Source organism: Chelonia mydas, chromosome 11 (assembly GCF_015237465.2).
Source record: "Chelonia mydas isolate rCheMyd1 chromosome 11, rCheMyd1.pri.v2, whole genome shotgun sequence".
Lineage (NCBI taxonomy): Eukaryota > Metazoa > Chordata > Testudines > Cheloniidae > Chelonia > Chelonia mydas.
The window spans coordinates 35,635,360-35,650,061 of NC_051251.2; the positions used below are offsets into that span (position 1 = coordinate 35,635,360).

Sequence of the window (14,702 nt, forward strand, 5' to 3'; positions counted from 1 at the left end):
GATTTTAGTCACTTTCAAAAATTTTACCCAAGGTCTTGAATAAGGATACTTTGTACCTTTTTCTGAGGTTTTTGAATACTTTACAGTTGTGGCTAAGTATTATTTATTATCCTCATTTTACAGAGGCACAGAGAGGTTATGTAACTTGCCCAGGGTCAAGCAGTGGCCAGTTAATAGAACAGATAGGATTAGGATCTAGTTCTCCTAACTTCTGGTTCACTGCTCTAACCAGCACATCATGAGGCTTCCCTACAGCCTTGATCATTTGGTCAGACTCAAAGGGCACGGCTGCAGTCTTAGCTCCATGCCATACATGGAGCAACACATGATATTAGCCATATAAAATAATAGTTCCTGTAAGGCACCATATCTTCCTTAGAATCCAGGAACTAGTGGATAGAACACCAGGAGTGCAAAACTTTTTGGCAAAAAGTGGGCAGACACCCCAGTAACTGGTGCAGATTCCACAACACTCTTCTTATGCTTCCGCTTACCAACAAGTTTGGTAGGTTTCAGTGGCAGCAGTTCACCTGTGAAAGGCTGATGATTGCTGTTATAACTCAGCATGGACATCTTCCCATGGCCTGTTGTCAGGAAGACTTCATAAATCTTTGATATTAATAATATAGTCGCTGTTCCACACCCAGACATAAAAACATAGTGACTAATATCTGTGAAATTAGTGTTGATGGAGCTGCCACATTCCTACTTTCTTGACTATCTTCTTCCAAAGGGGAGATTTGAGAAGGATGATTAACATCATCACTAAGGTCCGAAAATGACTTATTGAGCAAAAGCCTAACCACCACCCATTTAAAGGCACATTGTTGTACATTATAATATAAGAGTTATGAAAGTAAAACCAGCAGGATTTGGACTATAGTGATTGTCATTTAAAAGTCATTGTTTACCAACAGATAAGCAATTGAGGTTCCCAGCTTATTTCCTGTTCTAAATAAAGGAAAGTACAGTGCTATCTCAGGTACTTGTGAGACAGCTATCGGCGAATTTCAGCTTTTTATTGACCACCACTGTATATTTACAAAGACACACGGGCAATAAAATCATATTTGTACTGTATCAGAGAATATTGCTCAATGTAAATTAGTCCACCATGGGAGAGGATTAACTTTCATGTCTGAAATGAAACTAATCTAAGCAGTTTTAAGTGGAAGAATTTCCCACAGTTGTGTTTCTTTTGATTAAAGTATACCTATAGCATTCCACCACCAGAAGTATAGAAGACATGTATACCTGAATATATGCGTATTTCATTCCAGTACTTGAAAGAATCCTGAAGACCTTCACTTAATCCCACAAGATTTATAACACAAATCACTTTTCAGATGTAAGTATTCACTGATATGACAATAAGGAATGCCCCTTATGTGCTAAAATAGTTTTATTTTATATATAAACAAAAATGACTTGAACCACAACTATGGGAGTTAAAAGAGCATGCATCTAGAAATGACAATCTAAGATCAGATAGTAATAAAACAACAGGGGTACTTGTGGCACCTTAGAGACTAACAAATTTATTAAAGCATAAGCTTTCGTGGGCTACAGCCCACTTCATCGGATACATAGAATGGAACATATAGTAAGAAGATAGATAGATATATATCTATATATAGATATAGATATAGATATACACACACACACACACACATATGGATAAGTTGGAAGTTGCCATACAAACTGTGAGAGGCTAATTAGTTAAGATAAGCTATTATCCTATTATCAGCAGGAGAAAAAAACTTTTGTAGTGATAATCAAGATGGCCCATTTAGATAGTTGACAAGAAGGTGTGAGGATACTTAACTTAGGGAAATAGAATCTAAGTTAAGTATCCTCATTACACATAGGAGCCAGAGGGGGGAACATGTCTCTGCTTCTGGGAGCCATGCAGATCCATGGCATGCGCAGAGCGGGGCAAGCCCCCAATCCCGCTCCCTAGCTGGAGCGGGACAAGCCCCAGACTCTGCATCCTGGTGGGAGCTTGAGGGCTGAATTAAAACATCTGAAGGGCCAGATGTGGCCCCTGGGCTGTAGTTTGCCCACCGCTGTTCTAGAGCATACTAACAGAAACATTACAATGAAGGGACCAGAATTTGGACTGCCTCGTGAAGCAATACAATAATTTAGTGGCAACAACCTTAAGCACCTTTGCCTCCAAGATACCCATTCTCATTTGAACACACACATCACTTTGGCTCACTAAAGGACTGAGTCAGATAACATTGGAAGGCAGGAGACCAAAATATTCTGGGAGCACTGATCCCTTAAGACAATGATCATAAGAACAGCCATACCGTGTCAGACTAAAGGTCCATTTAGCCCAGTATCCTGTCTTTCAACAGTGGCCAATGTCAGGTGTCCCAGAGGGAATGAACAGAACAGGTAATGATCAGCTGATCCATCCTCTTGCAGGGACTTTGTACAGATATATGCCATGGCTGGGAAGGAAGCCAAGAAAGCTTCTCTTCTCTTCCATCATAAACCCTCCCAAGTCATAGCTAACTTATTTCTTACAAATTGTCAAACAGCTAATAAACTCCAGCTACACTAACTAATTTCATATGTTAATGCCACTGCCTTTTTCACTACTTCACTGCAAACACTAACAGAGTAGAGGATAATCTCTTGGGAATAAAGCTTTGACAGCATTTGGACCAAACATAGTATCTTAGATGCAAAGTTTGGATGGCTGTACAAAAGTTCCATGATGATATAATGTATTATTTGAGAAACAATATGTGATCATATAATAAGACTGTGTCATAATGTATATGCACAAATTGCGGAGTTTTGCATGGGACCTTAACTTTGGTATGTCCTGGCTTTTGTTTAGTATGTAACGTTCTGTTAGTTATAGTTTTCTCTTTTGAGTATAAATGCACCTTTAGTAACACCATCAGATAACCACAGGCTGTTAGTAAAATTTCCATTAATTTTTGCTCAAAGTACTGTGTTCACTAGAAATGTACTTCACAATAGTGAGCTTTGTAACTTTGTTGATAGGAAAATCAGTCAGAAAAGACTTGAAGAATAAAGAACTTACATCAACAATCAAGAAGTCCAGCCAGCACCAGGCATTAGTGAAATACATTTGAAAACCATAGGCAACCCATTTCAGAAGCATTTCCAGAATAAAGATGTATGTGAAAACCTTGTCAGCATATTCCAGCATGGTCTTGATAGTCTTGCGCTGCTCTATATATATGTCTTCAAAAGCCTGTGAACACAACGTTTGCAAGTATTCATAACTAAGTATTCATTCCTGGTTCAGAAAGATCAATTAGATAAATGAAGAAAGTGGAGGGATTAAAGTCTGTGCACCATTTTCATTTTCTTCTTTGTGCACTATTTTCAACTCTTATATTACTTAGTTCCCATTTCACTACATCTGCTTCAACAGAATCCAACTTTGAGAGAGGCAGTCTTGTTTTATGCTTTCTCCAATAGAATATGGAGCATATGTTTTCTTAAGCAAAAGGAAAAGTCTAGTCTCTATTATTTTGAGAAACAAGAAATATAGGGACTCTACATGTAATTCTGTGTACTGTTTGTGTGACCCTCAGTTGGCTGTGATTTTTTTTTCACAATTGAGGTTTGGTTTTACAAAATCAAAGTAAATAATTCCAGGCCAAATCCTGAGGTCCTTACTCAGATTTTTACTCAACCTTTAAATAAACCCTCACAGAAATTAGTGATAAATTTGCCTATAAGAGTTATTGCCTATAGAGACTTCAGGATTTGCGATCCTATTTTATTATTGAATCAAGAAATAAATACAAAAAATGATTTTCTGCCAATATTTTAATACGGGGCTTAACTCAAAAAATCCTCCTGTTCCAGATACGTACATTCTCCCAGAGAGGAGTAGTGAGGAAGATTTTATTTACTTCCCCATTTAAATAAAACGCTTTTCCTATCAGCATAACCAAGAAAAAAGACAGTGTTTACTGGCAAGAAAATATATATTTAAGTGTATTTATGGAAATGTCGGTAATTTGTTTTTGGAAAGTATACTATGCCCATTGATAGTGTAGCAAGTGTAGAGCGTGTGTAATTTGAAATGGGATAGTGGTGAAGAGTGACAATCTTTTTGGAAACAATTGCCATTTAGTGAAATCTTATACATTCCAAAGATGACAAAAAATTTAGAAAATAATAATAATATTAAGACAACAATGACCCAGGGTGGAGCATGACAGGGATGATTTAAGCAGAATGCAGAGAGTTCCAGAGCTTCACCAGATAGTTCAAATGGCCCCAAATCCTAAAGTAAAATAATTTGAAGCCATAAATGTGTACATGTTTTAATATGATTTTGATGTGCACTCATACATTGGCCCAGGTCCTTTCGGAAATAGAGACGGGCTCACAATTCAAAATTTTGGTCAAAATCCAAACAGTAACAAAGGTCAGTAGAATTCAGGTCCAAAACTCTGCACTATAAATAACCACTATAAATTCTGGGTAACTCCACTGGCTTTAATAAAGTTACTCCAGATTTACACCAGTCTAATTAAAAGCAGAGTTTAGCCCAGTGTTTTGGTTTTGGTCGATCTCTAATCAAAACATATGTGAATCTTAGTAAGCCTTCCAACTTTGGTCCACATTTCAAAACTGTAATGAAACATGAAATGCAGGAACTTTTAGAGTGTTTTTGGGTTTCAGCGTGAACATTTTGCACAGCTGTGATTAAAATACATCTATCAAGGCTTCTTTATCTTGCACATTATAAAGTGAGTGTTTGCTACTGCTGATTCCCAAATATTTCTTAAACTGATTAGAGTTTTATACTGATCAAAACGTATCCTGTATGCAAACATGCTTTTAATAAATCACCCTCCTAAAAACTTATTTTTCAGAATATGTCATCAGTATTTACTCACCAGAGCGCCACTGCTCAGAAGAATCATGAAGACAATGAATGTCTCAAACCAGTTGTGTTCAACTATGCTGTAGCAGGTTTTCCTAAGATTCCACCAGATTTTGCCTTTGCCATCTTCTATACTTACTTGACAACATGTGAACTTCTGCACACAACCTATAAACATATTAAATAACTAGAAATTGGAATAAAATAGCAATTTATTTTGAAGTAGTTAATCACTCTGGCATCCAAATTATTATTAATTTTATTAGTTTGATAGCCACTCTCTTTATGAGATACTTTTAAAATCTGACACTGGAATCCCCTACTTGCCGTTATAAGGTTCTGAATATCTGAATAGTGATAATAAATAGATTTAAACTACATCTAGGAGTGAAACCATGGGGAGAAAATGACAGTGATTTGCATTTACAACTAAGTATGAAATTGACTTTAAAAATATCTGTCAATATTACACACAATCTATGAACTCCAGTAAAACCTCAGAGTTACGAACACCTCGTGAATGGAGGTTGTTCGTCACTCTGAAATGTTCATAACTCTGAACAAAACATTACGGTTCTTCTTTCAAAAGTTTACAGCTGAACATTGGCTTATTACTGCTTTGAAACTTTACTATGCAGAAGAAAACTGCTGGTTTCCCTTTTATTTTTTTTAGTAGTTTACTTTTAACATAGTACTGTACTGTATTTGCTTTTTTTTGTCTCTGCTGCTGCCTGATTGCGTACTTCCAGTTCCAAATGAGGTCTATGGGTTGACTGGTCAGTTCGTAACTTTTGTGTTCATAACTCTAAGGTTCTACTGTATATCCAAAACACAGTAGTGTTTGTGGCTATTGGTCAGTTCTGTTTGTCTCAGAAAAACAGAGTTGCTCCAAATTCTAAGGGCCTTCTCTAATGACTACAAAACACAGTTATAGGATTGGAAAAATTAATACTGCAAGTATCTTAATATTGAGATATGTTAGTGATTGAGCAGGGAGGAGAGTTAGCCACCTTCCAGAGAATTCCTACTTTGACATTTGATTATCACTGACAAGGGAGTAGCTTCTCTTGGCTAGTGAAACCAAGAAGGCCCATGGCGTTTCAAGTGCCAACTGTTGTAGAAGCAAATTGTGTTTGAATCAAGCCCCAGTTTGCTAACACGATCTTTAGGCAATATTGTGTTTTGGTTACCTTTTGTAAAACAGGCTATTGGTTCAAGAGCTTCTTCAGGTTCAATCTCAGCTTGTTCGCCCTCTCCAGGAGGGGCAATATCAACTGTGCTGCCTTCGGATGAGCTGGATGCATTTAGCTTCTGAAAATAAAATCCCACAGGAAACATTTTTTCCTAAGTATATATTATTTATAGAAGATATTGAAATATGCCAGTGCTCCATAACTTTTAAATAAGATTATCAATAACTACATATTGATAATATGCATTACCATAAGTAAAATCGTAGTATTCAAATCTATGTTGTGTGGGTTTGATTTCTAGAATATCTTCTTATAGGAAATTCTAAAAAATAATTTGTCCACTAACTTGATCCATGTATAAGAATTCTGAAATTAAGGTTCAATAATATTAAAATTAGGCAATTTGCATATGCCATACTGTTAGTTATTTCACTCCCTATTATATTGGATTAAACTGTGAATGTCACTTAATCTTTCCAGCACAATGACCAAACCAACAGAAATCAGCAAACATATCTTCATGTCCACTACAAATGGTAAATTTTCTCTAAAATATACAGTGTATGGATTGAAATGTTGAAAATTAGATCTTTTTTCCAGTAGCAATCTTTACGACAGTGCACATGACCTGTTGTTTAAGTATCTTACTGTAATGTCAGTTGAGAGGAGCAGCAAGTTAACTTTAGGACAAGTCACTATTTTGCATTATCTTCCACTATGCATGTGTTACTTTTATATATAATCAAATCATGCAGTCCTTACTCAGGCAAAATTCCTACTGACTTCAGTGGAAGTTTTGCTGAGGACTGAAGATTGCATGATTCAGGGACTGATCCAAAGGCTCCTGAACTCAATGGAAGCCTCTCCACTGATTTTAGTGGACTTGGGATCAGGCCACTGATCTATTGGCAGTTTAAGGCTATCTATTATTCTGGCACCTATATTTGCTTTTAAATTTGCAAGTAAAACTATTTTTAAATGCATTTATTTTTTAGCACAACTGAAGTGAAAACAAGTACTCATCAAAGAGTTTGTAACATGTTTTTAGCTGTTAATATTGTTGATTTGTGTCTTGAATTACTTCAATCAGAAATACATTCTTATTCAGTTTTAAATAGGTAATGTATCCAAGTCTCCAGCCTTAAAGAAAGCACCGTAGTGAAATACATCATTATAGACCATGCAGCAGTAGACGTAATATGCTACAAGACTGTAATTTAGATTATAGTATTGGCAAGAAACTGTTAGTGTTATTGCCATATAATTTATAATCTCATGAATGGCTACATACTCTACAGTTAATTTTATGGATTTATATAGGAATTCATGTACATACATTGAGTACACTACATACATGAGACATTAATACTGATAATTGGATGCTGATTTAAAGTATTATTTAAAGATTGATCCTATGTTGTATTAGAATACAGAATAATGTAGAGGCATTATTTATATTGAAAATTTGAGTCTGATTCCTGATCATGAAATAATAATCCTATTTTAGGCCAAAATACTTTGAGGCTGATGTGCCATATCCTTAGATGTTGTGTAAATCTGTGTAGCTCCATTGACTTCCAATCAAGGGGAGCATGACCTCCGTTAAGCTACACAAATTTACACGACCCTGGGGATTTACACCTTTATCAGCCCAGGATATGGTTACTACTGAATCAACAGGCACCACTCTCAGGTAGTTGTTACCTTGCTGAAATATCTAATGAACAAATATTTAATTGAATAAAATGATAAACAAAATGACTGATTAAATGTAGACATGAGATTCAGGAGTAGTCATGTCTGTGAACATATAGACATCAGATTCTGAGGATATCAATCAGAATGCTCAGATTTGCACACTGTATGGAAAACTAGAGTATGGTTGAAAGGCAGTGACTGTACCTGAGCTCTGACTGGCTGTGGCATTCTGTTTCAGTATAAACCTTGATAAGATGCTACTTTATGATTTTTTGTGGCTTTTTTGGAATTTTGTGTAGCTTTTGTAAAGGAGACGAACAGTTCTGAAAACTACATTTTCTATTGATCTTTAGTTAAGGCCTGATATTACATCTTTGCCTTCCATTAACTCAGGAGACAGCTTGCAGGATCAGGCGTTAAATTATTTGGAAAAAAAGGACATGATTCAAACATAATTGAAATTGATGTGACTCTTTCCATTGGCTGCACTGGGCTTTGGAGCAGGCCTAAAGAAATAGGGTTACTGTAGATCAGTAATCCATATCTAAATAATAAGTATGATATCCTGTACACGTTATAATTTCTTCTTTGAGCAGCTCTGCATATTTCCACTTATGGGTATTGCACTGCCTGGTGGTGCCTGATGTTAGAACCTTCTCCAAGCAGTGCCTGTTAGAACACTTGCACGGCCCCTTTGCCTCTGTCCTCAGCATCTCCAAATGTTGTAAAGGGGGGGCAATGCCTTCTATCAGCTCAGTTCCTTTCAACCAGTGTGCCAGATGGAAGTGAACCACTCCAGACCATTTGGATCCGGGTTGTTTTTTTTCTCCAGTTCTTAGTGTCTTGGTAATTGTTTAGTATAGTTATAGTTAGTTAGTTAAAGTCAGTTAGTAGCTTGGTGAAACTGAAGAAAAAGCAGAAGCTAAATGAATTCTCTATGTCGGTCTTAACTGCAGAGGATGTGTAGGAGATTCCCATTCTTCTTCGATGACAAATCTGAGGAACTGTCCCAGACTGAGATGTCAGTTTTGGAGGTTTTGGAACAAATTAATAAATTAAACAGTGCTAAGTCTCCAGGACCAGACAGTATTCACCCAAGAGTTCAGAAGGAGCTCAAATGTGAAAATACAGAACTACTATCTGTGCTATGTAACCTATCACTTAAATGAGCCTCTGTACCAAATGACCAGAGATAGCTATAATGCTGAATTTTTTAAACAAAAGGCTCAAGAGGCAATCCTGGCAATACCAGGCAAACTGATTGAAACTATAGTAAAGAACAGAATTATCAGACACATAGATACACACCATGTGTTGGTGAAGAGTCAACATGGCTTGTTGTTTCCTAATAAAAGGAAATCATTCCTCACCAATCTGTTAGAATTCTTTGAAGGTATCAACAAGCACGTGGACAAGGTTGATCCAGTGGAGATAGTGTACTTAGACTTTCAGAAAGCCCTTGACAAGGTCCCACACCAAAAGCTCCTAAGCAAAGTAAGCAGTCATGGGGTGAGAGGGTAGATCCTCTCATGGATCAGTAACTGGTTAACAGATAGGAAACAAAGGATAGGAATAAATGATCAGTTTTCATAATGGAGAGAGGTAAATAGTGGGGACTCTACTATTTAATCCAAGGATCTGTACTGGAACATGTGCTGTTCAATATATTCACAGTGTTCTGGAAAAGGGGATAAACAGTGAGGTGGCAAAATTTGCAAATGATACAAAATTACTCAAGATAGTTAAATCCAAAGCTCGCTGCAAAGAGTTATAAAGGGACCTCACAAAAGTGGGTGACTGGGCAACAAAAAAGATGAAATTCGGTGTCAATAAATGCAAAGTAATGCACTTTGGAAAAAATAATCCCAACTATATACTCAATGATGAGGTCTAAATTAGCTGTCTCCACTCAGGAAAGAGATCTTGGATAGTTCTCCAAAAACATCTTCTCAACGTGCAGTGGTAGTCAAAAAACTAACAATATTAGGAACCATTGGGAAAGTGATAGATTACAAAACAGAAAATATCATAATGCCACTATATAAACTGATGATGCACTCAGACCTTGAATACTGTGTGCCGTTCTGATTGCGCCATCTCAAAAAACATATATTGGTTTTAGAAAAGGTACAAAACAGGGCAACAAAAATGATGAGGGGTATGGAACAGTTTCCATATGAGGAGAGATTAAGACTGGGACTGTTCAGTTTAGAAAAGAGACAATTAAGGGGGATATGATAGATGTCTATAAAATCAAAAAAGGTGGGGAGAAAGTGAATAAGGATGTATTAATTATTACTTCACATAACACAAGAACCAGGGATCACCCAATTAAATTAATAGCAGGTTTAAAACAAACATAAAGATGTATTTCTTCAAACAATGAACAGTCAACCCTTTGAAATCTTTGCCAGGGGATGTTGTGAAGGTCAAAAGTATAACTGGGTTTAAAAAAGAATTAGATAAGTTCAATGATGGTGGGTCCATTAATGACTATTAGTCAAGATGGCCAGGGATGCAACCCCAGGCTCTGCGTGTACCTTTGACTTCCAGTATCTGGGACTAGACAACAGAGGATGGATCACTGGATAAATTGCCCTGCTCTGTTCGTTCCCTCTGAAGCATCTGGTCTGGCCATTGTTGGAAGACAGGATACTGGGCTAGATGGACCATTGATTGGTCTGACCCAATATGACCATCCTTATGTTTTTAAGAAGCTGGGATTCAAGAGATGTGCATTCTGCCTGGCTGTTTTTCTGGCATCAGATGACCACATTAGATGATTGAAATGCTTGGGAGAGGGCCAGTTTCCTTCTGGATGTTTCATCTGCTGGACTTTCATGGCCAGAACTTGCAAGGACAGGCAGAAGAGATGCAGGTGCTTCTCCTTAAGGAGGCTCTTGAGGCTAAACCTTCCAGTGCTGGGCATTCATCAGATCCAAAGTCTAAGAAGCCTGTCTCGGTTGCTGTGTCTTACTCCTGAAAGATGAAACACTTTAAAGGCAGTAGAAAATCAGAACCTTTGTCAGGTCTGGCTCCAGATCCCATTAAGCCAGGTCTTCAAAGGCACAGGTGATGATGAAGAGCAGACTGCCTGCTACAGAACCAAGAGCCACATTGTCAGCTCCAGCTGTGTTGGTTCCGAAGAAGAAGTCAAGGAAGAAGACAGCCACTGTTAGCAGTGCCAGATCCCTCATTTCAGATTTGTCAGATCTATCTGATTCTGACAGGGCCTCTACAGTTATGGCTCCAAAACCCAGGCTGTTTCTGGCTTCAGCTTTAAGTACCAAGCAGGTGGATCTGTGTATTTCACCAGATTCCGTGCCATCCAGGTCTTCAGCTCCAACTTCGACCTCTGTCCAGTTCCAGCTCCATCTTCAGGTCCATAGAAGACATTTACTTTGGCTGATGTACACCATTTGGCTTCTGAGGGCTTCTTGGATCTGAATGAGAGGAAGAGACAGGCTTTATCAGTTCTGAGTTCAGTGTCGATTCTCCTGAAAAAAGGAGAAGAGCAGAGGAGATTATTAGTCTTTCTCCTGGTCTGTCTACACCACGGATTGGCAACCTTTGGCATGCGGCCTGTCAGGGAAATCCGGGATGGTTTGTTTACCTGCAGCATCCATAGGTTCGGCCGATTGCAGCCCCCATTGGCCTGGAACGGTGAACCATGGCCAGTGGGAGCTGTGATCGGCCGAACCTGAGGACACCACAGGTAAACAAACCATCCTGGCCCACCAGCGGATTTCCTGATGGGCCACATGGCAAAGGTTGCCGATCCCTGGTCTACACCTTCTCCTAAGACTCCTACAGTGTCCCCACAAAGGGTTTTCTCTCCATTTATTTCTCTTCACTCTCTGGGTCCATTACTATCTCCAGTACAATCCATCACTGATCCAAGGCCAGATCAGTGTTTAGAGGATGACAGAGGAAGAATAAAGAGATTGTTTCTTCCTGCTTCTTCTGTTTGATCCTCCTCCTGCAGGTATGGTCTCACATCACAGTTGTGCAGGAGACTGACAGTCCTGGAGTCCATGGCCTTATTGAGTGCTGCCATTGGAATTTTTCAATTGTCCTCCTTATGGATGGAGAGGTGATATGGGAAAAGATGGCACTGTTTGTGCAGGATTTGCCAGATGACAAAAGGAATTAGCAAATGAGATCCTAATGTTGGTCAAAATGTGGCAAAGCATGCTTTTGGAGTTTCTTTAGACACCTTGAACTCTTCTGCCAGAGGACTGGCACATGAAGTTACCTGGAGAAGACAAGCTTGGCTTTGTTGCTCTTCTCTGGCTCAGGATATGAGAATTGAGGTGGGGATGGTCTTTTAAGTGAAAAGGCAAATGAGTTTCTGGAAAAGCTGAAGGAGACAAGATTGAAAGCTGCTATTTGGACTTTGATTTCTTTTACCAGGAGAAGACCTGTGACTGCTTATTTCGGTTATCAGAAACACAGTCTTCCTTGACTTATTTCCCATTGAATCAAAGACATCAGTAACAACACCAACAGGCTACATCTTCCCAGAGCCAACACAAGAAGAAGTCTTTCAAATCAAAGCCTAAATCTAAACAATCTGCTTTCTCCCTGTTGTCTCTGGTGAACAACCAAGCCTCAGATTTGCTGATAGGATCGAGAGTCCAGAACCAATCAGTGGGGATCCTTCCCTTCCTCTGTTTGGAGACAGGCTAGCATATTTTCTCATCAGATGGAGGGTTGTTTCATAATACACTGGACAAATTGGTGCTAGAAATTATAGAAAAGGACTAGGTCATTCAATTTGAGAAACTGCCCCCGTTCAATTCCTTATACTCTACCCTTTTCACAGAACCTTCTCATGAGGCTATTTTACTTTCAGAAGTGCAGAAATTCCTTCTGATAGGAGCTGTTGAGGAGGTATCTAAAACCTGAGAGGTTGAGTTTTATTCAAGAGACTTTTTGGTATAGAAAAAGTACAGTTTCATCTGAATTTAGATTTAAGGAATCTGAACAAATACATAACTGAAACTTCCATATGTATGTTAACTCTGGCCTCCATAATCCCTTCACTTTCAGCTCTAGACCGGTTTGTGATGCTTGAGTGAAAGAACGCATATTTTCATATTTCTGTCCAATACAGTCATCAAAAGTACCTTCTTTCAAGGTGTTGGGAGGCCATTTCCAATACAACATGCTCCCATTTGGCCTGTTAACCACACCAATAGTGTTTACAAAGTGCCTTTCTATAGTAGTGGCTTATATGAAAAAGCAGCGTATTGTTGTTTACCCATAATTGAGTGATTGGCTGTTGAAGGCTGCTGTTTGCAAGGATCTATCAAGCTACACTGCTGTACAACCACCCTTTTTTCAGACTTGGAGATGCTTCTGAATGTCAAAAAGATAAATTTCTGCCCAACTCAGAGAACTATATTCATAGACTCCATATTGGACTTGTTGGTAGGAAAAATCTTTTTACCAGAGGACAATTTTTTAAAAATAGTGCAGTCTGTTTTAAACTCTGAAATATGTCTAACACAGAAAGTAATTTTCTTCCTAGGTCTCATGGCAGCTAAGACTTATATGACGCTGTTTGCATATCTCAGAATGAGGCCAATGCAGCACTGGACGTCTCAGGTTTACAGGCCAAATCTGGACAATCTTCAATTGTTAGTTAATAACCTTGGAGACATTCTGGACTCACCTGTCTCTCCTTGGGATTTTATTTGGTTTTTATTTACATTTGTGAAGTCAGCATTTGAACCCTTGGCTGAGTGTTTGTGTATTAAAATGGCATTCATTGTTGCCATAACGTCAGCCAGAAGGGTGAGGGAACTAAGGGCCTTGGAGCTGATCCACCGTACATCTTTTCATAAAAGAGGTTCTTAGACCTGATCCTAAGGTTATGCCAAAAGTCGTTTCTGAATTTCACATTAATCACACAATTAATTTGCTGGTATTTGTCCCAAGGCCACCTAGTAATAAAGGGGAATCAGTTTGAAATATTTTAGATAGAAGAACTCTTGCATATTATTTAAATAGAACTAAAATTTTTTGAAATTTCTTCCTGTCACTGGAATTGTGAGCTGTTGCTTCATTAAATGATGTTAAGCTGTACATGGTGAGAATAATAATATGATATATTTAAACTAGGTAGAATAGAACTCACTTATGGCCTCATCCTTCACCACTGAAATCAGTAAGAGCTTAGTCACTGACATCAAGGGTCATAGAATAAAGGCTGACAACTATCAATCATTAATACTTCCAACCATTGTCAATGAAAAGTAAAGTCAGTTCTTTAACTGTTCTTGCCCAACACAGGACTCTGTTGCCACTACTCCAGACATCACAATTGTTTACATTTGTTAAACAGCAAATGAGAGAAGAGTAGTTTATTTTCATTAATATAAGAAAGAGTGCAATTCCTTAGCCTGCTCTTCATTTATGTTTCAGGCAATCACAAGTGTTGAAAATCAAGTGAAGTAAATTACAAACCCCCCTAAAATTAAGAAAGAATGGTTGTCGTTTAGAAAAGGTTTTAATGCTGATTTTTCTAATAGTAATACCAATAAAAATATCAAGAAAGTTCAAGATATTGTATGGATTACAAAATAATTCTTTGTTAAATTGTCCTTTCATTTTATGCATAGGATTATCAGCCTCTAGAATTTCCTATTCCCTGTAGATACTGCTCAGTACCCGCAGAGAGGTGTCTTATTCTATACAGGGATACAGTTGAAACTATTTGTTTATGATGCAGCATTCTCAAGGCCTGAATCAGCAAAACAACATGCTTAAATTAGGGGAGAACCTCCTCTTCCGACCCCTAGAATATCAAGGAAAAACTACTTCTATGGGCTTAGTGTTGTTCTGAAAAAAAATATAATTATACACATTATTGTATAGAATGTGACAAATAGGCATAAATAGTAATGCTTTAGTAA

At 37.9% G+C, this 14,702-nt stretch overlaps 1 protein-coding gene across 2 annotated transcripts in view; it reads right to left on the reverse strand.

Annotated features, from left to right (window-relative positions):
- LOC102941549 (sodium channel protein type 2 subunit alpha) overlaps positions 1–14,702 on the reverse strand; it is a 111,965-nt gene that overhangs the window by 17,140 nt on the left and 80,123 nt on the right. For both annotated transcript variants that reach the window (XM_043525370.1, XM_027818996.3), the window contains exons 18-20: positions 6,082–6,202; positions 4,905–5,059; positions 3,065–3,238 (exon numbers count right to left, since the gene is read on the reverse strand). In XM_043525370.1, the coding sequence (XP_043381305.1) occupies positions 3,065–3,238; positions 4,905–5,059; positions 6,082–6,202 (450 nt within the window). The remainder of the gene's footprint in view (positions 1–3,064; positions 3,239–4,904; positions 5,060–6,081; positions 6,203–14,702) is intronic.